Source organism: Cloeon dipterum, chromosome 2, assembly GCF_949628265.1.
Source record: "Cloeon dipterum chromosome 2, ieCloDipt1.1, whole genome shotgun sequence".
Taxonomy (NCBI): domain Eukaryota; kingdom Metazoa; phylum Arthropoda; class Insecta; order Ephemeroptera; family Baetidae; genus Cloeon; species Cloeon dipterum.
In genome coordinates, this window is record NC_088787.1 from 37,276,654 (window position 1) to 37,303,759 (window position 27,106).

At 33.7% G+C, this 27,106-nt stretch overlaps 2 protein-coding genes across 2 annotated transcripts; one reads left to right on the top strand and one right to left on the bottom strand.

Annotated features, from left to right (window-relative positions):
* Positions 1-1,956: 1,956 nt before the first annotated feature.
* Positions 1,957-7,927, bottom strand: LOC135937757 (uncharacterized). The gene is made up of 10 exons (XM_065480985.1): positions 6,813-7,927; positions 6,674-6,758; positions 6,496-6,617; positions 6,324-6,444; positions 4,799-4,935; positions 4,613-4,736; positions 4,491-4,562; positions 2,530-4,437; positions 2,212-2,478; positions 1,957-2,154 (listed from the first exon to the last, which is right to left on the bottom strand). The coding sequence occupies exons 1-10, from the start codon at positions 6,984-6,986 to the stop codon at positions 2,099-2,101; spliced, it is 3,066 nt and encodes a 1,021-aa protein (XP_065337057.1). The 5' UTR covers positions 6,987-7,927; the 3' UTR covers positions 1,957-2,098.
* A 5,645-nt stretch (positions 7,928-13,572) lies between these two features.
* Positions 13,573-17,559, top strand: LOC135936170 (uncharacterized). Its single transcript, XM_065478889.1, has 8 exons — positions 13,573-15,097; positions 15,146-15,466; positions 15,520-15,690; positions 15,741-16,132; positions 16,179-16,277; positions 16,333-16,392; positions 16,446-16,490; positions 16,540-17,559. The coding sequence occupies exons 2-8, from the start codon at positions 15,199-15,201 to the stop codon at positions 16,588-16,590; spliced, it is 1,086 nt and encodes a 361-aa protein (XP_065334961.1). The 5' UTR covers positions 13,573-15,097; positions 15,146-15,198; the 3' UTR covers positions 16,591-17,559.
* Positions 17,560-27,106: the final 9,547 nt, after the last annotated feature.

Sequence of the window (27,106 nt, forward strand, 5' to 3'; positions counted from 1 at the left end):
CTAATAAATACCGTTTGTACCACCACAATCCCATTTGATCCTATGTATAGCAGCCATCTTGAATTAATCAAGGGTGACGACGACCTTCTGCAGCACCTGACCTTGTGCAGTACCTGACGATGACCCTCCTGCCCATCCTTACCCCTCCCCAACCCTCCCCATCCTTACCCCTCCCCAACCCTCCCCATCCTTACCCCTCCCCAACCCCCTCCCCAACCTGCCCCATCCTTACCCCTCCCCAACCCTCCCCATCCTTACCCCTCCCCAACCCCCTCCCCAACCTGCCCCATCCTTACCCCTCCCCAACCCTCCCCATCCTTACCCCTCCCCAACCCCTCCTTACCCCTCCTCAACCTAACCCTCAAACACACAATTGAAAACTGGGAAATAAAAAAAGAAAAAGTCAAAAATACACATTTGATTATTTTTATTTTTAAATCACAAAAACTACAATTTAGTCGAGAAGTTTTGAACATTTTTCCTCCAAGCTTGCTCTAGAACCATGATGATTGTAACAGCATTCTTTAATTTTCCATATATTATGCTGCAAATAATTGTAATATTTGTATATTTCATCAAAATTTTCCACTATCGATTTAAATTCATTCAAAGTTAACGTGATTGGATTAGAATGACTCAAATCATTTTCACGTCGGTAAATATAGTAACAGTCATGTTTTGTATTATAGGAAAGGTCTACAAAATCACCGATCCGATAATTTCTTTTTTCACCCATGAAATGCAATAATCTATCAGAATTATCAACATATTCTTTGAGATATTTCAAGTCAATAATACACTTATCTAAACGCTCATGCAATATTAAACAACATACATAAATATGAAGAATTGTTCCATGTCGATCTTCACCAACAATTTCATTAATTCCAACCTGAACAACACCGAATGTTTTAGTGAGAAGCATGCTTCCTTTACTATGCAAGCGATGTGAGCGAATGACACTGTCTGCTCTCCGAGCTACTTATACCCAAATTTTTACAAGGTTATTATTAATTGTTACAAGGTTTGTCTTAATCATCGTTGATATTCAAGGTATCAAAAAATGTGTGTCATTCAAGTTACTCAATAGAAACCTCTCACGATTCATGAATAAAAATAGGTATATATTTACGTTATATAGGTATTTGATTAAAACACTCATATTTGATTTGTATAAACGATCATTATATTAATGCAAAACCCACTATAACACTATGAAATCTATCAGCTCTTTTTAAATTTCACAATCAACTTTGAGATTTAATGTTTTTTTAAACAACCATCAATTAAAATAAATGTTTTTTTTTTGCGAATAAAAACACAAGATTTATAAATCTATCTTTGACTTTATTAGAAAAATATATTCTTACCATTTTATATACTTCGATATTATAAGTATTTCATATTCCATTTTTAATATATTCCTACAATTGAAAATATGCATTTCATATTTGAGATCCAGCAATTATTATCATTAATTTTGCTTAATAGTCAATTGAACACAGCTACAACATCTCTGATTCCAAGATTGAACATTTGTTACGCCTAGATTAACGTACATGTGAGTTCGATTCGCATGGTTAAACTAGTTTTTTAATTAGCATTATTTCCTGAAAGATAATTATTAATGAAAATTGCGATAAAAAGCACAAATTTGCATGTTTCTTATATCTAGCACTAATAAGTTGTTGCTTTCACATGCTCCTTAAAATGTACAGATACAAATTTGCATTTTTTTTTCACCAACTTTCTACTAAATTAAACACGTCCTGTTAATTTTTTTCGTCTTTAATTTCAACCCATTGGTAATTGAACATATGCTAAATTACTTGTGACTAATTAGGGAAAAAACTAGCTGCATAGAACATAAATCTCTCAAAATGCAAAAACACAATTGGCAAGACATATTCTTCAAGAGCTTATGAGGATATCAGTCAAACTAAAAAATCCCCCCCCCCCCTCCATACAGGGAAACGAAAAAAAAGCAAAAATGTTTTTTGACCAGACAGACATTTCTACATCAACATGTGTCGACTAAACATTCTGAACCTCTGGACGCAAAGAAATGGACTCCCCAAATTTTTCCAGGTATGTGTTCTTAACACCTTTTTCTGGCCAGACGCTGACTTCTGCGTCTTTTTTTGCTTGGTGGAGCTATGTGAATTCAATAATTTAAAATACTATGCAAAAATTAAACCCAACGAGACTTACCACTCTCATCCTCGGAATCGGACAAGGGAACGTCTGCAGCCTCCCTTTGCACAACAACTTCAATTTGCTCAACCTTCTCTTCTGACCCCTGTCCATTTTGATCCGTCAACTCTCGTCCTTCACCACCAATCTCGTCCGCCTCAAATCTTTCACCTCTTTCATCCCAGTCACCCACAAAGCGCTTGGCCAGAGTTTGTTTACGCAATTGTTGGTAAACGCCAAAACCAAAGGCAAGCAAGAACGCGACAGTCAGCAACAGGCAGACACCTATTAAAAATAATTAAATTTCCATATTTTTTGATTATCTCTTTAACAAACCAATCAAAATTCCACGCAAGTGTTTGAACTGTTGGTCAATCATTTTGACTGGTGGTGGAGTGCTCGTCATGTCATTTGAGGACGTCAAAGTCGTACCCCTCAGCGGGCTGTCTGTCGGAGATTGTCCCTGCAACGGCTCTGCAGGTGGTGTGTTAGAAATTTTATCGTCATTTTTTTCTTTGACATGCACGTTTACAAAATGATCATTTTTTACAAAACTTGTGTTTGCGCGCTCGTCATTTCCGACAAAAAGTTCTGATTCTGTCATCGGAGACAGTTCCTGCAATGACTCTGTAAGCGGTGGTTTTTCATAATTTTTTGATTCGAAATGCACGTATACAAAATGATCATTTTTTACAAAACTAGCGTTTGCGCGCTCGTCATTTCCAACAAAAAGTTCTGATTCTGGTGTCGGAGACAGTTCCCGCAATGGCTCTGTATGCTGTGGTTTTTCATCATTTTTCGCTTTCACATGCACGTTTATAAAATGTTCTTTTTTTACAAAACTTGTGTTTGCGCGCTCGTCATTTCCGACAAAAAGTTCTGATTCTGTCATCGGAGACAGTTCCTGCAATGACTCTGTAAGCGGTGGTTTTTCATAATTTTTTGATTCGAAATGCACGTTTACAAAATGATCATTTTTTTTTACAAAACTAGCGTTTGCACGATCATCATTTCCGACAAAAAGTTTCGATTCTGTCGTCGGAGACAGTTCCTGCAATGACTCTGAATGCGGTGGTTTTTCATCATTTTTTGATTCGAAATGTGTGTTTACAAAACTTGCGTTTGCGCGATCATCATTTCCGACAACAAAAATTTCTGATAAGACCGGAGGCCATTGTTCCATCTCAATAATGACGTCAAATCTTTCAATGTTTTCCAGATCATCGTTTTGTACATGTTTCGTTAGAGTAGAGTTGGTAATGTCAATTTTAGCCAACACCGGTGGCTTTTTAACCATCTCAACGTGCATGTCAAACCTTTCAATATTCTGATCGGTTTTCGCATTGACGCTACAGTTTTTGCAAGATATTTCTTTCGTCAGACTACTTTCAACCAGATCGCAAGCTACACAATCAGATGATGTGTTAGTTGACACGCAACAACTCGCTACACTAGAGTTTTCTTCGCTGCAATTTTCACAATTTGCTATAATAGCATGTCCTTTTACCACTTCTGTCACATTTGGAATTTTGCTTGACGAGTGTGTTGAAAGTGGGGGCGGAACGGTAGCTTTCATAGAAGTGACAGGTTCGGTACTTCTCTCTAAGGGGCGCGATGTTGTTTCCATAGACAGTGTAGAGAATGTAGTCGTTTCCAACGCGAGTGTTTCTTCCCAAACGGTTGACGAAGAATCGGTTATTGTCTCGGTAGACATTTCCAGAATGAGCAAATCGGTTGTATTTGGTTCTCCTTTAGCCGCGTTTGTCACATTTGGAATTTTGGTTGACGAGTGTGTTGAAAGTGGGGGCGGAACGATAGCTTTCATAGAAGTGATAGGTTCGGTGCTTCTCTCTAAGGGGTGCGGTGTTGTTTCCGTAAACAACGTAGTGAATGTAGTCGTTTCCAACGCGAGTGTTTCTTCCCAAACGATTGACGAAGAATCGGTTATTGTCTCGGTAGACATTTCCAGAATGGGGAAATCGGTTGTATTGTGTTTTTCCATAGAATCTATTTCCGCGAGGTCAGTGGTGGTGGTCGAATTTTCAACCTTTGTAGGGGTCGTTTCCGAGAGGATAGTGGCGATAGTTGAGTTTTCCATAATCATTTCTGTGAAGTTTGAGTTATTTTCCAAAGACGGTATGGAAGCAAACATATCGTTTTCATGCGATGACTCACGGATATTGTACAGCGGCAAGCAGTCGCGACACACACACAATAGCACGTTGCACGCATAGCAGGGACAATCTAAAAATAAATTATCAGTTTTCAAAATAAATGTTAGTTGAAAAAATAAATACCGGTCGTGATGTTTCTTGTTTGGGTGCTTGAATTGCGACAGCCTACAGCTTGCTGACCGCCAGATTCCAAATCTATATTAACATTTTTTAGACACCATCTAAAATTTATTCAAAATCTTTACCATTTTCTGTCTTGAAAATGTTGGTGTACACAACCACTCTGCTGTCAAAGCTGTGGATGCGTTCTTTGACCATCAGTCGACTCTTTCCCTTCCACACGTGAAACTTGTTCAAACGAACATCATTCTACATTCATTTTTTTTAATTAGTATTTTTTCAATTAAAAATAAAAAAAACAATAGCATTACTTCAAACCATATCAAGCCGGTAGGACTCTCAACTCCCACAGCCGCGATTGTATCGGTTGCCTCGAAAAATGCAACACCATCAGCGTCAGCATTCAAAGCAGTATTTGGCATGAACGGATACCACACAAAGAGAGGGGCTGTGGAAGATGATTAAACATTAGCAACGTTCAATATTAAAAATTTCATCGTTCATAAATATTTTGATTCCCTCTTTTTTATTTGCATTAAAAAATTTCATTAATTATTTATAAGCATTTTTGATATTTTCTAAAATTTGATTATTAATTAATAAGCAAATACATGTTCATAAATTTAGCATTCCAAATATTTATATCCAAATATTAATATAAATCAATTAAAATTTTGGATATTTGAAAATTACATTTTTATTTTTAAATATTATTTTAAGATAATTAAACAAACAATTTTAAAAGTGATAAAAAAAGTGTAAACTTATCAATTGCATTTTTAAAATATCAAATTTATTGAACGAATACTTTTCATCAAATTTAATACAATGAAAAAATATTTCAGTCGCTTCATTATAATTAATCTCCATTGGATAAATAATTTAGATCATTAAATATAGTTAAAAATATTTTAAAAACTTATTTGCTAAATTTTTGATCCATATAAAATATTTTAATTGGAGTTTTCAAACATTTTTTTAATTAAAATATTTTTTAGATAATTAAATTGAACCATCAATTTTTAAAATTGACGAAAATATTAACCACGTAAATTTTATCAAGTCTTATCAATTAAATTTTGAAAAATATCAAATTTATTGAACAAATAATTTTTCATCATATTTAATAGAATGAAAAAAATATTTCAGTCGCTTTATAATAATCTCCATTGGTTAAAATTTTTAGATAATTTAATATAGCTCAAATTAATTTTGCAAAATATTTGACAATGTAAAATATTTTAATTGGATTTGTGAAACATTTTTTAATTATTTTAGATCATTAAATTAAACCATAAAAATTTTAAAATTGACCAAAATATTAACCGTGTAAATTTAATCATTTATCTCCTTAAATTTTAAAATAATAAATTTACTGATCAAATAATATTTTTCATAATATTTGAATTTTAATAAAATAAAAAATTTTCAGCCACTTCATTAAAATTAATCTTCATTGGTTAAATTTTTAGATCATTAATTGTTACCTCAAACAATTTCTAAACTTATTTGATAAATTTTTGACCATGTAAAATATTTTAAAAATTTTCAATGTTTGAAGTAACATTTTTATTTTAAATTGTTGAACCAAATTTGAAGAGTGCAATTAATTTGAAAAATATTTTCATACATCTGGATATATTTAATGAGCATAAAATAATATTTTAGAAAATTGAGTAAACTCAAAAATTTGCAAATTATTTTAGTCATGTAAAATATTTTTCTTCCATGTATTCAATAAATTATCAAGTTTCAAATCAATGAGATAAATTATTAAATTTTTAATCAATTGATTTGTAAATGTATCACTACATGTAGTATCTTAAATATTTTTACCATCAGAAACTCTCATTCCGCTGAATCTGACACGATCATCATCTTGGCGGATGCGCATCTTGGACGTTTCACCTCCCAAAACACTCCAATAGCCGGAACTTTTCATCAGCCAAATCGTGGTCTATGGGAATTTACATTAATAATACAATTGAAAAAAACCAAAAAAACTTACATCCTGTCCAAAGTGCATTGTCTGTCTACCAACTTTCAACCACGACTCTTGTGTAGCTGCTTTCATCATCAACATTTCAGACGTCCATCCCAGCTCAACATCGTCCTTGTAGAGACCCATTTCTAAACAACCAAAAAACACAACATGAAAATGAACTTTCTTATGACTGAAAACTTACCGTTTGACAGGCGCGAATTTGAGTAGGCTTTCAGATCGACATCCGTGTGTAAGATGCTGCTCAAACGCCAGTTTGTCAATGCGATCTAAGCAAGAAAAATTATCAATTTTTTAAAAAAAATTAAATGTAGTAAACAAACCTGTCCAATTGCGGTGCTCCTAGCAGCAACGGATGATGGCACAAAGTCCAGTTTTTCATCCCCATTGGCAACACAACGTGTCATCCCTTGAGTTTTGTAAAACTCAAGCGATGACACCATCCCAAAACCAGTCAAAACGCACAAAAAGATCATCATCATCTTCAAAATCGCCATGCCGACACTGACGAGTAAACTCAGATAGAAAGTGCGGTGTTGGAAAAGGAGTGTAGACACATGCTATAGCGAGCAATGCTTTAGATGCAGCGAACCTTGTCTCCTTACCGCACACACCCAAAGCGTTGTCGCGCCAGATTGGAATTAAATTATATCACCGACAGGCATGACTAGATGCGAGCGAAGCGCTACTGCGGGCAAAAAGCAAAAGCAATAGTAGTAGTGATCGATTCGCACAGCAGATGACGCTGCAATCATGTCTACCACAGAAATAAAAATACGTCTTCGAACGATGATAATTTGAAGTTATTAAATTAAACAAATTAAAATATAATTAAAATCGAAAAAATAATAGTAGGGAATATCAGAAAAAAATCAAGCAACACGAAAATTAGCTATTCAACGTATTTTATTATTTTTTTACGTCACGAGACAATTTATCTTTTTTAATTTTTAAAACCTAGTTGATCCAATACACACACGATGGCATTGCGGAGAGCGTTAAAATCATTTTTTCTCTTAATGAACGTGATGCACGCGCTCATCGAAAAACGCTGACGCCAACTTTTTTCACGCGGGAAACGATCAGATTCGCAATAGTCGTGTTTCACAGTGTTTTTGAGGTTATTTAATCTTTGCCAACTATTAAATTATTTAACGTCTGCAGAATACTGTCGCCACAATTTGAGCTAACAGACACCATACGGACGTATCACTGATATCATAAGAAGCGGTAAGTGGTTTATTTCTCAAAAATATTATTTGAGCGCGTGTGGAATTATCTGTGCATATGTTATTTAAAAAATGAAATTTCTTGTCGAATAATGAAAAATTAAATAAAAAAAGCGTCCAAAACTCCAATTTTTACAAATATTATGCAAAAGGAAAATTAATTGCCATGCGAAAAATAATGAAAAAATTTGGCAAAGATTGACGACTTCATTTTTTAACTCATTTTTAATAATTTCAAAGTTATTCAGTCAGCTGTCTGAGACCAAGTGTTATAAAGTAATTATTTTTTCACAGATAGATTAACCGTTTAGCATGTTCCAAAATTTCTCTCTTTATAAATAAATTAATATAAAAATATTAATTTAGTAAATAAGTGCACCTGTCACCTACCATAACTTCTGATCATTTTTACCAACCATATCGATGTGTGTTTACGCACCAAACTCAATTTTTTTAAATTTTCTCCTCAGTGAAATATTAATATATTTTCAAGCTTTCAATACAGTCAAATTAATAAAATTAAATGTGAATATTGTTTTTTTAAATTTCAACTGGAAAAATATTTTTAAATGTCGATTTTATAAAAAATAATTTTTATTTACTACATATTTTCAGTCGGTCAATTTAATACATTAATTTTAATTGTGATATATATTAGACGTAAATAATTAAATCGCTTTGACATCTGCTTTTTTGGGATTGTAGCAAAATATCGTTCAACAATTTATGCAATTTATGTTTGAGATATGAATAGGTGCAGTCATATACCGATGTTATAATTGAAAAAAATTAGATTGAATTCATTACCTAGATTTTTTCCAAGAATTAATTGAGGAATTTTTTTCCAGAAATGAAAATCATTTTTGGGTTAATTTTTTTTCTTTATTTTTTTATAAACACACATGAATAAACTTAATACATAAATATACATGATTGACGACATTAATCGAATACAATCAAGAGACAGGATTAATTTTTTTATTTTGTTAAAAGCACATTTAATTTTTATCGGTTATACTCAATACATAAAGATCCAAGATTGGTAACATTAATTGAATACAATCAAAGACATGTTGAGAAATATAAAATACACCGCTACTATTTGAAATTTTAACAATGTCCCAATGTTTTTTAAATGTCTCGTCGAAGATGGTAAAGAATCCGTCATTTTCTACCCAGTGGCGAAATTGAGAGAACGGTAGTCTTACTTTTTGATGGAAATTACTAAATCCGTAGAGAAGAACATGTGGGGTTTTTGTTTCTTCATCCAAGTAAATGCTGATTTCTCGCTGCTCAGTAATGGGGAAAGTTCTCAGCGAATCCATTTTCATTTATGACAGTTTTTTCGCACACGACTTCGCTTTTATTTGGTTGCTTCGCCCTCCTTTTTTTTATCATTGAATCAAGGAGAAATTCGTAACAAATTAATTTTCTCGAAATTGCGTCATCAACATTAATTATATCCTGTTTGGAGGTTAAATTCAAGTAAAGAATATAGAGTTTATTAACCTCGGCCTCGATCGAAATTAAATATGAAAGGTAGGAATTAATTAAATCGTACATTTCAAACAAAGTTTGCACTGACGTAAACGCCAAGTAAATATACGATCCGCTGTTGGTTGATATACTCCTCTGTTTAACATACAATAAAGTTTTTTCATCTCTCTTACATGTTGTTAATAACGAATAGAAACCGCAATCTTTGAAATTAAATAAGAAATTTTTATTTTCAACAAGACTTTTTTTAATCCGCTCGCATTCAATCGATAGACATTTCCAAATATCTGGTGTTAAATAGATCTTGTTCACACCGTCTTTTAAAATTAAAACTGGACACAAATTATCTTGCAAATCAAATCCTACAGCGATTCTTTTACTACAGCTAGAATTTAAATAAAATACTCTCTGCTGAAACATGATTGCTTATGATCGTAAAAATTGTATTACTCGAGCTTTTTATTTGATTTCCTCCAGCTTTCGGGTCACGGTCACCTCATTAGTCGTATGATTGCGTAATAAATCCTTGTAGAACAAGGTCACATCTTTACCTTGCTTGATGTGATGTAAAAATAATATTGAAATCTTTCCGCATGACACACTTTTTTCGCTCTGCTGAGGATACTTGTTACTTATTATTTTTTGTGCATATTTGTTGATAAAATCAACTAATTGCTTAACCGTGGGAGGCATACCTAAACTGTCATTGTAATATGCAATAATTAATTCTCCGTGTTTTTGTAAAACTAGACCGACAAAATGACCTATACGCTTTCGTGAGATATTAATTACGTAATAAGCTGGAAAAGTCGGAATCTCTCGTTCCAGATCTTTGAGAGATAAAAATTTGCCAAATGGTATCAATTTTTGAACCTCGTCTGAATTCATAGGACTCTAATTTCTTTATTACTTAGATGTAATTCTGCGTCATCGTACTGCATGAGTATAACGAGTGTTATTAATTTATTTGTAGCCTCAGCAAATTGCAAATCTATCCCAATAATACCAGACGAATTAAATTGGTTCATCGACACATCCTTGACTAAATTTTGTGCAAGAAAGAAACCGTCTCTTTTATACTCTTCTAAACTCAAACCGATGCCAACTCCTCGACTGTCTAATCCAAGCTGAGAAATGGTATAATCGTACAACTCGGTTACATCTCCGGTTGCGAAATTAAATGGTAAATTATAATTTGGAAGTTGAATGTTGTTATAGGTAAACTTAAAATTAATTAGACCATGAGGGAGAAACCTATAACCTGATTTTTCATAATTACCTAGATAAGCGTCACTTTCAACAAAACACATTAAAAGCTTTTGCGGAGGAACTCCGATAATAAAATTTGGATTGTTATATGTTGTAGATTCGATGGGAATATTAATTGTTCTTCCGAGCACTTTGTTGTTATTTTGTAGACTGAATTATTTAATATCTCTTGCATTTTATTTCTAACAGAACTTTCTACTTTAACATGTCTCGCCAGTAGTTCACACGACGTTATATGCACCTGTGGGTTGTCTGTTCTGTTTGTTAGAATAAAAAACTTGTCCGGATTTTGCTCGAGAACGATATTGAACTCGAAATTTCCAGGTAGCACTTTTTCTTGTCGAAACAAGGAGTGTTGGAGCTGACCAATATAACAAACCTCTTTACCATCGACCGCATTTTCACCTCTTTTTATGAGAGCTGAGCTACTCTTATCCCCCCTTTTTCCTGGCGGATCGTAATCGTAACCAGTGCTTAAAATTGTTCTTTTGAATTCTGAATCGTTAGAGAGCGTGAACGCGAAAAGCGATATGAAATGATTTAGATGAGTTGCGGATATTAAAACTCCGTTAATATATAAATCAAGTCTTGAAAAAAGACTGGATAAGGCTAAATTTTCGTAAGACAAGTATTCTGAGGCGGCAGGTTTGATACCTGTTCCATCCTCGGATAAGATCTTAAATTTTACTAGTAATTTCACAGAAGTTAAATCGAGCGAAAAATTGTCTTGTTTAGGAATTGAAAACAATATTTTACCTCCTCTAGTGATCGGGTTAAGAGGACGGTATTTTTGCATGACAGATTCTTCCATTTTGCTTGGAATTTTTTAAAACAACTGCTCATTTTTTGCTTTTGTGCGTCTTTTATAATGCAATTTTGCAGACCCTTTCTTCATTTTTAAGCCTGCTCCAATCACGTGTCTCCTCTTTTTTTTTCGTTTCAAACCTGCACCAATCGACGTCTTTTGTTTTTTCTTTGTCTTTCGTTTCAAACCGGCACCTCGAACCGCTTTCTTTTTCTTTTTCAACTCCTTTGAAATTTTCTTAATGATTTTAACCGTCGGTTCGACAAGCGCAGAAGTAATTGAAATGCATTTATTTGCGTCAGGAATCATTTCAACTTGAAAATGAGATGGGAAACCCTATCAACACTTTCTTTTTCTTCTTTGATGTATTCTGCTTGAATTATAAACGTGAGCTCCTGTATCGTATTTGATTCAAATTCTACAAATTGCGGGTTTTTTATTTTAATCGTTCCGTTGTTGTTTACGGTACCGGCGTAAACGAGTGGAAGATGACGATCATACACGAATGAGCTTTTCACTCCTACAACCTGTATATATAGTAAACTCTCTGGTTTAAGATTTTTCAAATTTGCATCTACCAATGCGATTTTTCCTACGTTAATTTCTCTTGGTAGTAGTAAAGTAAATTTCTTGTACGTATTGGGGTATATGTTTGTGAAGGAATCTGACTTTGCGAGCAATATCATTTTACAACCTCGAGCTCTTGTTTGGTGAAAGAACCGAGAATGTCTTGTCCATTCGAATCTTGAAGCTTATATACTGGAAATTTCTTTGGCAAAATCTTTTGAATCATAAAGACCTCATCTGTCCAACCTTGGAGGTATTTCTTTTGAAATACTTTTTTATAATAAGGGATTCTAACATTATCGCCTATTGTATAGGATGGCTTTTCCGCGGTTTTCATCAAGTATTGCGAATATAAATTTAGGAATGCTATTTTTTGCGACTCTTTGGATTCCTGCGCTTGCGCCGGTGTCATTTTAATGTTTCTATTATACGAATTATTGATTCCATCGTTTATTTTGTCCAAAACATTATACCAAATTTTTGTTTGTTTATGACTCATATACTTGTATAATTTATTTTTAATTAATTTGATCCTTGCCTCACTTAATGCAGCCTTCCGTTCTTCTGTTCGTGCAATCATGAGCTTAATGTTTAAAGAATTCAAAAGACCCTTAACCATTTTATTGTCGAATTCTTTACCAGCATCAACAAAAATTCCAAAAGATGGTTTCGCTTTGTTTTTAAAAAGATCTGTTAATCCTTCAAAAACATCGACAGCCGACTTTGATTTCAAAGGGGTGACGTAGGAAAATCGAGAGAGAACGTCAACCGACACCATAATAAATCTGTAGCCTTTATTTTCTCTGTGAAGATTTTGGATGTCTAACAAATCTGTGTTCCACACAGAGTTAACTTTCCATGAGTACATTGGATTTGATTTGTATCTTACGACTCTTGGTGCATATTTGGTAATATTTTCCTCCCCTTTCGCCCACTCTAAAATTGCTTGCGGATCGTATTTGTGTTTTAATTTTTTAATTAAATGTGATTTGCTGGTGTATGCTGTCGGTAAATTTAAGTTGTAATATGCATCGTTTAATTCTTTCTGCATGATCAAGGGTTTAATTAGGATGGATGCTATGTGGAGCAAGCTTAAAATCTTTATCATCAGAAATGAGCCTATCCCTGGATTTATATAATTTAAGATTTGTGTGCTATGCAAACCGCTCGACACGTCTGCGCTGCATGTTGCATACCATACTGAATAGATGGCTTGTGCTGCTAGAGATTTGTCGGTGTTGTAATTGTAATATGCATAATTCTTTCTACATGATTAATGATCGAGGGTCATCCACTTTTTGGGAGAAATGCTATGCAGAGCAAGCTTAAAATCTTTACTATCAGAAACGAGCTTATCCTCCGGATTTACATAATTTAAGATTTGTGAGAATAAATCATCTCCTATTTTCCTTTTATTAAAATATATGGCGGAACCCTTAAATTTGAACTTACCAGAACTATTTATTGCTTTAAAAACCTTTTTTGCTCTTTCTCTCAAACCTAATGGGAGTTTATCAATTTTTTTCAAAATGTCTGATTTTATTTTTTGTGTAGTTTGCTGCCGCGTAACAGGTCGTTTTGTCTCTGTGCGGTGCTCGGCTTGGGTGGGCTCGGCGGCGGGGGCCGCGGGCTCGGCGGTGGGGGCCGCGGGCTCGGCGGTTGGGGCCGCGGGGGCGGGCTCGGCGGCGGGGGCCGCGGGCTCGGCGGTTGGAGCCGCGGGGGCGGGCTCGGCGGCGGCAGCGGGCTCGGCGGTGGCAGCGGGCTCGGCGGTGGCGGCGGCGGTGGCAGCGTGCTCGGCGGCGCGTTCATACTCGACGGCTGGTTCGTTTTCCGCTGATTCACCAGACATAAGCGCATCGTAAAATGCCTCGTAATCAATTAATTTTGGTTCTTTTCGTTGCTTGATCAATTTCAAACTATTTTCATCAACTAAAAAAAAGCCTTTTAAACGACATCTCTTAACTTTCTTTTCAATAAGTTAAATACTTTGTCGTCTAGCTTTAATATCAGCTCCTTTCTCTTGGCACATGTAACCCCTTTTCTGAGCAAACACCTACAGATTTCTGTGTTGTTTCTTATCAAGCTGATTTCCGACTGAGCCATATCTATATTTCCCAACCTAATATTATACACCACCTCGCAAAGAGCTCTGATTAAATCCTTGTCCAAGTGCGAAATTAACTCACGCCTCTCCTCGGACGGCATATTCAAGATTCTATTCAACGTTCTCATTAATTTCGATTTCTTTCCCATGGTATTTTTCTGCTGGGACGAAATAAGTAGGATGTTCAGACGTTATGTTTGTGCTAAATCTTAAATTTTCTGGACAATCGTTCGAGAGGTTTATCGCTAAATAGCCGTGCTTTGTTCTGGTAGCATGTTTATATATGCTCTGAACGAGCTTTGTATCGTATGGAAGCTGACGTGCTAAGGTGTTAAAGCTCAAGGAATCCCTATGATTGACGAATGTAATGATATTTTTGGAATTTAATGAAACAATTCTTAGCTTAGAATTTAGGAATAAATATTGTAGCAAGAATATAACGGTGATATTAAGATGGTGTGACTCTCTGACAAACAAAGAAGCTGCCAGATTGATGCCTTTGTCATGCGAGTCGTCAATCACTATGATACGATTCAAATTGTCATCTGGTAAACTTTCAGGGAGACCTTGAATGAATTTTATGTGTGGAAAATCGTCAAAACATCTATTATATATATGATAGTAATATAGGATTTCTTTGATTTCCTTGTCAAAATATCTATTAGGGTTTGACAAAAGCGATAGCGTTAGAAATGTTTTGCCACAACCAGAATTTCCGTTGATAAGCATCGTTGTAGGATGGGTATATTTATAAAACATTTTTGCACGAGTAACGACTCGCATATGAGGGTTTTCTTGCACGATCACTTCTTTTATATTCGTGTATGTGGTTTTTTGCATGATCACTTCTTCTTATGTGGGTTTTTTTTGCACGATCACTTCATTTTGTAATCACAAATTAATGATTGAATTTTCAGGTAAACCTGCCTGCTGCGATTGTTTTGTTAAATCTCGCACTACATGTCAAGAGAGAAGTTGGTGCATTTCTCGCACTAGTAATCGAAGGATTTCGCTCCATTGGCGTAAATGAAAATGCGGCCAGAGCAATTTACTCTGCAGGCGGAGTGCCGTATGTGACTCCTGACGGTGTGCCAGGGGTTTTTTTCCCCTGCTGCAATATATTCCTGTCGTGTTTTGGTATGAATTTTTTTTACCTTGATTCTTTTTTCTAATATCATTTTATAGACCCGCAGAGAATTTGCCAGTTTCACTGGGGGCTTAGTCCGCAGTGTCCATTCATGAATGCTCGATTTCATTTCCGACGTGAGATGAACTTGAACGATGTGATGACGGAGAGCTTGTTCGACTGGGAAGTCGTCATTCCGAGAGTCAATTTGATTTTCAAATCAACGTGCTATGTTTGTCTCGTCAAAAGCGCCGATGTCATCGTGCAATGCGGACATGCAGCCTGCCTGCTTTGTTTCCTGAGAGCTCTTACTAAAGCTTGCATGATGTGTAGATTCGAATACAAGTTTTGCTACCTCTTGCCTGGCAGCTTGGCGGAATGTAAATTTTTTTGCTTAAAATTTTTAATTTTTTGCAATAATTTTTTAACACAGTGCCGGAGCCTGTGGAAGAAAATGTTGACAATACACCTCTGGTTCTGGACACTGATCATATGGGCTTTCGACGTGATCGCTTAGAGGTTGGTGCGCGGTTGATGATACACTTGCGTGATATTTCCGTAAATCCTCCACCGCAACATGTTACCGTTGAACAGATCATGGAAGGTATTTTACAACAATAAAAAATAAATGAAATCTAATTAATCTTTTTACAGTGCGTCGGAAAATATTCCACAATAATCCTATACCGAACGCAAGCTTACACGAGGATTTTGGATGTTTGAACATGGCTCGATACACCCCTGCCGTCATTACAAAAAATACCAATGCAATATTAAACTCGGCTCGGGTCAAGGCTGGAGACAAATTTCATCACATAAATATGCAGGCTTATGCAAAGATTTTTCAAGAACCTCGCACCGTCGCCTTGACTGATTACGAGGAATTCATGTACAGAGTAACATTCAAAAACCAATTCAACCCAAACCGCCGCCAACTAATGCAGCAGAGTGCGAAAATGGCATTCAACAATTACTTGCGCTACTTGGATGTGAACGATGAGGTGATTGAGATCGAAGATGGAGAAATTTTGGATGATGAACCGATGGTAAGATTTTTCATATTTTTTTCGCATGGTTTTCATTATGTATTAGGGAGCTCAAGATGCGAATGATGAACCTTCCGCTGCTGTTGATCTACGTTGTGAGCCTTCAAGCAGTGGAGCGTGTCCGCCTTCGGACCGTGAAGAGCAGGTATGGAGCAAATGGATTTATATTGCAGAAAATTAACATATTTTTTTATGTCAAGGTTTGTGAGGCTGGTCCTAGCGGTTTGCAAAAGGAGGTTGGAGCTAGTGATTTGCAAAAGGTGAAATTCGGGTTATTTTCTCTTTTTAAAAGTTGATGATAATTTTTTTCTAGCTCGTCAAACCAGACAGCACTTGCTTATCTGACTCACCTTGCATGGTATTCAACAATTTATTCCATTTAGCAATGACTAATTATGTGTGTCTAGGACGAATCAGATGGCATGTGCTCAACCGATGACAGTGGAGATGAGGTATAAATAACAACACCGTTCGCTGGAAGACACATCCGCCATGCAGAACACGAGCGATCTACCCGCGCAAGAGGTTTTGATCCGTCGGCGAAATCTAAATTACGAACTCAATTCGGATAATATTTTTGTTGGTAAATCAATATTTGGCGGAAATTTCACCGACTACCTTATTCATAATGACGATAAACATTTATCTATTGAAATATTTTTATCTAATAACAGGGAAAGGGTTTTAAAAATATTAAAATCAGAGTTGTTTTTGCTTAAATCTTTAAAGTTTAATTTGTTTATGGTGTGTGTTTATACTAATCCATTAGATGTAACTAAAGATGCAAATTTCAAATCTTCTAATTCAGCTCTCTTCCACGAATCTGATATTATTGAAAATGTTGAAAAGCACTTTGCAAAGCTGGTTGAAGAGAGTGAATCTTATGCTTTTAAGGGTAGTGGGTTTTCTTTTACTCGAGTTAAATGTTTAGAGATTAGAGTTAGCAAGTATAGATTTATACCTGGTAGTTCATTTTTACCATTACCAAAAAAATTCTTTTAAAAAAAGCAGTGATCAATCTGAAATGTAAAACAAATTGTGACAAGTGTTTTAAACACTGTATTCTGGCCAAATTTTACAATACAAAAAATGGATGTGTAAACAGAACAGCCGAGGCTGGATTAGAGCATTTGTTTAATTTTGATATTGAATTTCCTGTCACAATAAAAGAAGTTAAATATTTCCTGCGATTAAATTCACATGTTTCAATTAATATTTTTACTTTGGATCGAGAATTTCATGTATTTCCTGTAAAAACTTCGTTTGAAAAAAAGCAATATCATTTTGACCTCTTGTATTTGACAAAAGGTGACAATGCGCACTGGGTCTTAATTTCAAATCTTAGCCGTCTTGTTTCGAGCATGTTAAATAAAACAATGCATAAGGTGTATATTTGTGTAAGATGTTTAATGAATTTTGATAAGCAGTACAAATTATCTGATCACGAAATAAGATGTCCAACAGGAAAGTACACCCGCATAAAAATGCCAAAAAAAGGTTCTGTTTTCAAATTTGAAAAATTTAGCGCTGCCGTTCAAAGTCCGTTTCTTTTAGCATTTGACATGGAAGCCCTACTCGTTTCGGTGAGTACAGCCCATCGAGAACCTGCAACTAGTTCATCCACAGTCACAGAAATCCACGTCCCTTTCGCTTTTGGGGCATATCTACATTCAATTTATGAACAGGAAGAAGTTCCGGATGTGCCACTCGGCTATTATCATTACATCTCAGATGAACGACGGCTTGAAAATGCGATAATAAGTTATTTTGATCGAATTACGGCCTCGATTAAAAAGGTGTTTCAGAGAGAGTTCCCAATCAGTATCAGCGAACAACAACAGATTGCATTTGATGAAGCGACTAATTGTTATTTTTGCGGTGTTGCTTTTGATCAAATTAATGTAAAATGCAGAGAGCATGATCACTGTCTGTCACATCACAATCTTCGTAACGGAGCTTGCTGCTCGAAATGTAATTTGAATATGAAAAGAATTCATTTTCTACCCTGCTTTATTCATAACAGTGCTAATTATGACTCTCATTTCTTAGTTTTAATGTTTTTGCGAAGAAATTTCAGAGTGAATGTAATTCCGTCGACACGTGAAAGATACATTTCATTCTCCATTACTATGAATGGTGTTGAAGTGAGATTTTTAGATATGTTTAAATTTTTCTCCGATTCCCTTGATTCGCTGGCTTCGGCGCTTCCTGATCAATCGTTCATAATAACAAAGAATAATTTTCCTGTCGAAGTTCATAAGTATGTTACGGGGAAAGGAATTTTTCCTTACAAGTTTATGGATGATATGGAAAAATTAAACCATCCCGATCTACCTGATATCAGTCATTTCTATAACGATTTGAGCATGGAGGATTTAACACCTGAAGATTATGAGCTTGCAAAGACTCATTGGAAAGCATTTAAGTGTGCATCAATGCGTGATTACTGCGCTGTGTATCTTAAAAAGGATGTTTTGATTATGTTGGATGTTCTTTTGTTTTTTCGATCGATCATCTTTGATAAATTCAAAATTGATTTGTGTCATTTTTACACGATTAGTCATTTATCAATCAATTTAATGTTGAAATTAACAAAGATTGAAATAGAATTAATATATGATGACGAAATTTTTGATTTTGTTGAATCTGGGATATCAGGAGGGATGTGTCAAATAGGTCGTAGATATTTAAAATCGTCAGAAACTGAGAAAATAGGATATTTTGATTGTACGGCGCTGTATTCGTTCTGCATGTTAAAATTCCCTTTACCCTATGCCGAATATAAATTCATTAGCCCCGAAAATTTTGATTGGGAAAATACTGATGCAATGGGTGAAACTGGTTATGTTCTTGAATTTGATTGTTTTTACCCCAAAGCAGTTCATGACTACCTAAGCTGTCTTCCTCCATTTCCAGTACACAAAATTCCAAACGATATTTCAAAATTTCCCAAATTGATTTTGGATTTGCTCCCCAAATACAAGTGCAAAGCATCTCTTGCATTGGTTCAGCAGGCTAAACGGTTAGGTGTAAAAATTACACAGGTTTACCGCATAATTTCTTTCAAGCAGCGACCGTTTATGAAACCGTACGTCGAGATCATGCAGCAATTGCGCGGGGCTGCAAAAAGTGAGTGTGAAAAAAATCTTTATAAATTGTTCACAAACTCAGTGTTTGGCAGGACAATAGAAAACGTTCGTAAACATATTCAAATTAAATTAGTCAATAATGAACATGCTCTTTTAAAACTAATTCGCAAACCAACATTTATTGAAAGAGTAATTATCGGTGATGGAATGGCTATTGTCGAGTTGCAAAAAGGGGTGACTGTGATGGATCGACCTATTATTGTAGGTTGTAATATTCTATATTGGTCTAAATACTACATGTACCATTTCTATTATGATGTGTTGAAAAACCAATTTCGTAATCGAATGTCTCTCTTAATGATCGACACTGATGGTGTTATTGTAGCTTTTAAAACAATCAATTTTATAGAAGAACTTAAACAGATATCACAACATTTCGATTTCAGTTCACTTCCAAAATCTCATCCGCTGTATTCTGCAGAAAATTCAAAAGTATATGGTAAGTTTAAGGATGAATTAAATGGAGCATTGATTACTGAGTTTGTTGCACCTAGATCTAAAATGTACTCCTTTATTTGTGACAATGGGGAATATAAAAAAGCTAAAGGAATTAAAAAATGTGCGATTAAAAACGATCTTTGTCATACAGATTTTGTTAACTGCGTTCTAAACAATGATAGAAAATATGTTACTTTTTGTAATATCAGTTCTGTTAATCATAAGTTGTATACTTACAGAATATGTAAATTAGCTTTAGATCCGCATGATGATAAACGTGTTATATTACCAGACCATTCTACATTACCATATGGTCATTATAAATTAACAGAGCGTGTCTATGAGTGAGTTTTGTTACGACATTGACCGCATTTAATTGTTGGAATTAATTTTTTTGCAATTATGTCAGCACACAATTACCTTGATAAAACTTTCACTTTTTTCCCACTCATTTTGGTGTATGAATATATATATTCTCGTGATTCTTTTCATCAGCACTCAGTCTCATGGCGATCTTGCAGAAAAGGTTCTCGATCGGTCGAGAGAAGGTGTTGTACATTAGTTACGAATGTAGCGAGCCTGAGATTGAAATTTGTATATGGGACAAAGAAGAGCAGAAGAGTTACGAGCTTTTCTCCGACACTTTAAAACATCTTGATGGTGAGCAACATTATATTAGTTCGTGTTTGGAATTTGGAGGAGAAACACCATCCTTTAAAATCGTGCACGAAGAAGATCAAGAAGAAATCTTGTTTACGTGGACTGAATATGGTGAGTGTGAATTGGATATCAGTCTGCAGGACTTCTCTTATCTGATGGAGGTGATGCATCAAATTGTAAGTGAACGTCTCTGGACGGTTGGAGATGTTACGAAGAGGTTACAATGTATTGCACCGACAATTATGATAAGAACTTGTTATAATAGCGATAGTGTAATGCTTTGTGAAAAAAATGACAAGTGGTATATTTCTGTCGACACATTGGTGAAAATGTTTCAAGAAACATTACAAATTCAAAACATTTTTATAGAACAACGTAGTGGTGTAACCAAAAGCTTTCATGTGAAACCTGGTGCAAATAGTAAGAGCATAATTCTACGTGAAATAAAGGCTTCATGTAACTTTCGTTTAACAGAAGTTGAATATGGAGTACTTTTAAGAAAATGTAAAAAAATTTCTGATTGTTACAATTTGTTTGAAAAAACTCTTCCAAAATTGAGGGAATTAGAGCAACGATATTTTGCAAATCCATCCAGTTGTATGGATATCAAATTCAAGTTGTTTGAATCAGGTCAAATGAATCTTTGTCAAAGATATTATAGCGAGCTCTTATCATCTTAATTCAATAATTTACTCTGTTGGTGGATGTATATTTTAGCTTGAAAATATAATTCAATGGAAATTTCGGACTTTCTTTTTATTTCCCTTTATTTATTTCTCAGTTTTTAATTGTGTGTTTGAGAATCTGGATGGGGAGGGTTATGGAGGGGTAGGTTGGGGAGGGGTAAGGATGGGGGTTGGGGAGGGGTTGGGGAGGGTTGGGGAGGGGTAAGGATGGGGCAGGTTGGGGAGGGGGTTGGGGAGGGGTAAGGATGGGGAGGGTTGGGGAGGGGTAAGGATGGGGAGGGTTGGGGAGGGGTAAGGATGGGCAGGAGGGTCATCGTCAGGTACTGCACAAGGTCAGGTGCTGCAGAAGGTCGTCGTCACCCTTGATTAATTCAAGATGGCTGCTATACATAGGATCAAATGGGATTGTGGTGGTACAAACGGTATTTATTAGCTACTAACGTATTATGTAAAATTACAATGTAACATTATAAAATGCTTTAAAACGAAATGTTATGTGTAAATACCTAATGTTAAATTATAAAATGAAATGTTATATGTTAATACTAAATGTGATATTAAAATTTGAATCTGCTTTTTAAACAAAATGTCATGTGTGAATTCTAAATGTAACATTTTTATGTGTTTGCTTTAAAATAAAATGTAATATGTAAATGTTCAATGTAACCTTTTAAAATGCTTTTAAATGAAGTGTTATGAGTAAATACTTTATGTTACCTAATAAAATGAAATGTTATATGTGAATACTAAATGTAATATTTTCGAATGTATTTACTTTTAAATAGAAAGTAATATTGAAATGTACAATATAACATTATAAAATGCTTTTAAATGAAATGTTATGTGTAAATACCTTATGTAACATTATAAAATAAAATGTTATTTTAGAATACTAAATATGATTTTATTCATTGAATCTGCTTTTGAAACAAAATGTAAAAAGTAAATACAAAATGTGATATTTTAATATGTATTTGTTTTTAAATAAAATGTAAAGTATTAATGTACAGTGTAATATTATAATATGCTTTTAAGTGAAATGTTATATGTAATAACTATATGTAATGTTTTAATATGTACCTGCTTTTAAATAATATGTAATATGTAAATGTACAATGTAACATTAGAAAATACTTTTAAACAAAATGTTATGTGTAAATACTTAATGTTTTAAAATAAAATGAAATATTATATGTTAATACTAAATGTGATATTAAAATATGAATCTGCTTTTAAAACAAAATGTAATGTGTGAATACTAAATATAATATTCTAATATGTATTTGCTATTAAATGAAATGTTATAATAAATGTACAATGTAACATTTTAAAATGCTTTTAAATGAAATGTTATATGTAAATGTTCAATGTAACCTTTTAAAATGCTTTTAAATGAAATGTTATGTGTAAATACTTAATGTTACCTAATAAAATGAAATGTTATATGTGAATATTAAATGTTATGTTATAATATGTACTTGCTTTTTAATAAAATGTAATATGTAAATGTATAATGTAACATTATAAAATGCTTATAAATGAAATGTTATATGTTAATACCTTATGTTACATTATAAAATGAAATGTTATATGTGAATACTAAATGTAATATTCTAATATGTATTTGCTTTTAAATAAAATGTAAAGTATAAATGTACAGTGTAATATTATAATATGCTTTTAAGTGAAATGTTATATATAAATACTAAATGTAATATTCTAATATGTATTTGCTATTAAATAAAATGTTATAATAAATGTACAATGTAACATTTAAAAATGCTTTTAATTAAAATGTTATATATAAATAATCAATGTAACCTTTTAAAATGCTTTTAAATTAAGTGTTATGTGTAAATACTTTAAGTTACCTAATAAAATGAAATGTTATATGTAAATAATAAATGTAATATTCTAATATGTATTTGCTATTAAATAAAATGTAAAGTATAAATGTACAGTGTAATAATATAATATGCTTTTAAGTGAAATGTTATATGTAAATACTAAATGTAATATTCTAATATGTACTTGCTTTTAAATAAAACGTTATATGTAAAATTACAATGTAACATTATAAAATGCTTTAAAATGAAATGTTATATGTAAATACATAATGTAATGTTATAATATGTACATGCTTTAAAATAAAACGTATTATGTAAAATTACAATGTAACATTATAAAATGCTTTAAAACGAAATGTTATGTGTAAATACCTAATGTTAAATTATAAAATGAAATGTTATATGTTAATACTAAATGTGATATTAAAATATGAATCTGCTTTTTAAACAAAATGTCATGTGTGAATTCTAAATGTAACATTTTTATATGTGTTTGCTTTAAAATAAAATGTAATATATGTAAATGTTCAATGTAACCCTTTAAAATGCTTTTAAATGAAGTGTTATGAGTAAATACTTTATGTTACCTAATAAAATGAAATGTTATATGTGAATACTAAATGTAATATTTTCAAACGTATTTACTTTTAAATAGAAAGTAATATTGAAATGTACAATATAACATTATAAAATGCTTTTAAATGAAATGTTATGTGTAAATACCTTATGTAACATTATAAAATAAAATGTTATTTTAGAATACTAAATATGATTTTATTTATTGAATCTGCTTTTGAAACAAAATGTAAAAAGTAAATACAAAATGTGATATTTTAATATGTATTTGTTTTTAAATAAAATGTAAAGTATTAATGTACAGTGTAATATTATAATATGCTTTTAAGTGAAATGTTATATGTAATAACTAAATGTAATGTTTTAATATGTACCTGCTTTTAAATAATATGTAATATGTAAATGTACAATGTAACATTAGAAAATACTTTTAAACAAAATGTTATGTGTAAATTCTTATGTGAGTCCTTTATGGTACCAGTACCTGTGGAAATTTCCGAACTTTTTAATTACGCCAAAATTGCTAATCCGCGTTAAGTAATCCATCATGGTACCACAATGGATTCCATTCCAAATTGACAAACGCGTTACTTTTAAGGATATTGTTCCCCAGCATTCAGTAATCACTTTGGAAACCAAATCATGTTTCTTACCGAAATTCCAAATCTTTCTTAAGTAACAGAAGAATTCTAAATGTTAACGTAATTCTTTTTTGTTGTTTAATATTCTAAAGCACCTAACTCCTTGAGCACTTGGATGTATTGTATTTGGTCACAAGTAAGTGTTGTAAAACTATTGCACCCTCACTCTCACCTCACGTATGTTATATCGAAAGACACTCCCACTTGCCACTATATAATGTTTGACAAAATAACACTCTGGTCACTTGAGAGTTTTTCATCCACGCATTGACTTCGGGCAAGTGTGGGAGAGCGTCCTATTTGACTTTCCATCTTTAATTTGGCAGAGTGAGTGGTGAGAATTCAAAATCTAATTGAGCTTATTTTTCTTCTGTTTTAAATTCAATTCTGGGAAATAATAATTCATTTAATGTTGTATTCCTGTTTGTAATTCGAATATTCAAATCCTGTTCTTATTGAGTCAATTCTCCGGTGATTAATAATATCAATATCAAATACACACCATATAATTTTTTCTGTATCGTTCAAATTCCTGTCAACAATATACTTTAGTTTGTAAGTAACAAACTTACCTCTTTCTTTGCTTTACCCTAGTAATTAAAGAAACTACGCGATCTTAAAACCGCTCGACTAAAATTCATATTTTATCAAAATTAAGTTTCATATTTTAAATCAATAGATTAAATATTTAAATTCCATTTGTTTTATAATAAGTAATTCTTTTAAAGTAAATTCTAAATTTTCCATTTCCAACTTTGGGAACTAATTAAAGTTGGTGGTGTCAGAAAAATCCTGAAAGGGCACGGCTTCACCGGGAGGGTAACTACTGGGGAGTTCTGTCCTGCGGCCCGAATTAATGCCTGGGTACGCGAAGGTTGCAACGTAATTCTAGATAAAGGCAAATTTTTGAATGATTAATCAGCTAGATTACTCCTGACTAAGTTGCAATTCACATGGTGTCAGAAGTGTTTCTTTGTCAATCGAGAAATATTTATTCCAACTTTCAATCAATTAACTATGTCCTAATGCCAGAGGCCTCGGCACTAAGACAAACTTAATTAAAATTTCGTAATTTTTATCTTCCGATATCTTTACGACATAACATTTCACAACCGATTTACAGAACTGTTACCTAATTACTAGGAAAGAGGAACAATATTTTCAGTGTGTATTATTCACCATTTTTTATCATTTGATTTTACAACTTTTATGTTGTTTCAATTTTCAAGGAAAATTCCTTTCGATCGATCGAATGCAAAGTAATTTTCAAAATTCTTTGCTTTACTCTATTAAGTTTGCCCGTTGTCTTCTATTTTTTTTGTTGGCCAACGACATTAAAGAATGTGCGCTCTGAACGAATAGAGCGACTTTCAATTTTTATTTAATGCTGTGGAGGTTTTTTTACACCATAAATCACGGACGCACCGCGTAATTTTTTTTTTTGGGCCCCCGCGGTTGTATTTTTGGTACTGAAAATGGGAAAATCGAATCTAGGAAATGTTTTCTCCAGTCCAAAATTAATTCCTCGATTTGAACGTGCCTTTATGCCGTTCCGGTATACCACTATTATTATCTCGCGATTCAACGAGTCGACACGTTGCTCGCACCGGGCTCTTGCTGTTCTCTACAAGCCCGTTTTTATTTTTCTTTGAAGATTCTTTCACTTTTTCTATGAAGATTCTTTCAAATTTTTTTTTTCGCTCACGTCGCGACTATGCTGGACGAGGCCAGTTTTTCAATGTGCGATACTGACGTGTATAATCGTACTATTGAGGGAAGACTCGGTATTTAGATTTTCATAAAAAATCACTTCCTTTTTATTTTCATCTGGTTGTACTCTATGTAGTCTCCGATGATGGGTTTTCCGTGGCTCCATTAAAAAAGCATTATTATGTTCTGCAAGTTCAGACATGTGCTTCTCTCAGTCCAGTTTACCTAATCTCAAATTTGAAAGAGAAGGAAACTGTATTTCATGCGGCTGCCGAGTGCTGCACAGCCTGCTCATTGGTCCCACACACCGCTAGACAAAGCGGGTGTTTTAGGATATAAAGCAGAATCAACTGATTATAGCCTATGCGAGAAGGCGTAACACTTTATTAATAAAATCTCTGCCAATTAATAGTCAGAATAAAGGACAAAGTTAAATCTCCCACACGATTTTATAATATACAGAATTAATAATAATTAATTGAAACATTTCTGTGTCTCAATGAAAATTGACTCATTTTTATATTTTTCTTTTTCTTTTAAACGAATAAAGGAACTATTAAGATTTTTTTGTAGCATTTGTAAACAGCAATGTTACATAATTTAATGAACTGTACAACAGGAACATTTCTTTTCAATTAAGCTCTCTCACCACATCGGGTCATTTAATTTCTTTGGTTTCGCTCGGACTAGTGCCTACATAATTAAAAATTCTTCTTTTTAATAGAGAAATTTAACAACAAAACCTACAAACCGACTTTGGGTGCATCCCAGTCGTGTTTTTTTTTTTTAATCCGAATATTGCTCGCGACTTTGATTTATAATTTTGTTGATTACACAACTTAGACACTGTGGCTTCCCGCGGTTCTACATCTTCTTCCGACAAGATCGCCAAAGCATCCGAGCGAAGACCAGACCCGACACCAACAGAAGCGGAACAACACACTGCTTCCCCAAACCAGCGGAGGTTCCACAGGGTTTCAAATTTCGACAACATTTCATCGACAATTTAGCACATTTAGCTCATTCTCCGTCTTCTAAAGCTGTTCTCAGGGTCTCCAGAAAAAAGGAGAATCACCCCGCTGGCAAAGATCAACAAGTAGTAAGTGAAACAAAAAAACTCTTGTTCTCCCTATTGACAGCGCGAACATGGCAACCGTACCTACACCTTTTGACCCTTCTGTCGCGTCATTATTGCGCGAAGTAAAACCATATCATGGCCAATTAACCGGCAGTAAAACAGCCACTCAATTCATTAACAATATCAATA

Excerpts from the sequence above, each read along its gene's own strand:
- LOC135937757 (XM_065480985.1), bottom strand. The coding sequence starts at position 6,986 with ATGGCGATTTTGAAGATGATGATGATCTTTTTGTGCGTTTTGACTGGT. Across the intron at positions 6,618-6,673 it reads AAATTCGCGCCTGTCAAACG|AAATGGGTCTCTACAAGGAC; the intron begins GTAAGTTTTCAG and ends TTGGTTGTTTAG. Across the intron at positions 4,737-4,798 it reads CCGGCTTGATATGGTTTGAA|AATGATGTTCGTTTGAACAA; the intron begins GTAATGCTATTG and ends AAATGAATGTAG.
- LOC135936170 (XM_065478889.1), top strand. The coding sequence starts at position 15,199 with ATGAATGCTCGATTTCATTTCCGACGTGAGATGAACTTGAACGATGTG. Across the intron at positions 15,691-15,740 it reads CGTTGAACAGATCATGGAAG|TGCGTCGGAAAATATTCCAC; the intron begins GTATTTTACAAC and ends ATCTTTTTACAG. Across the intron at positions 16,393-16,445 it reads GAGCTAGTGATTTGCAAAAG|CTCGTCAAACCAGACAGCAC; the intron begins GTGAAATTCGGG and ends ATTTTTTTCTAG.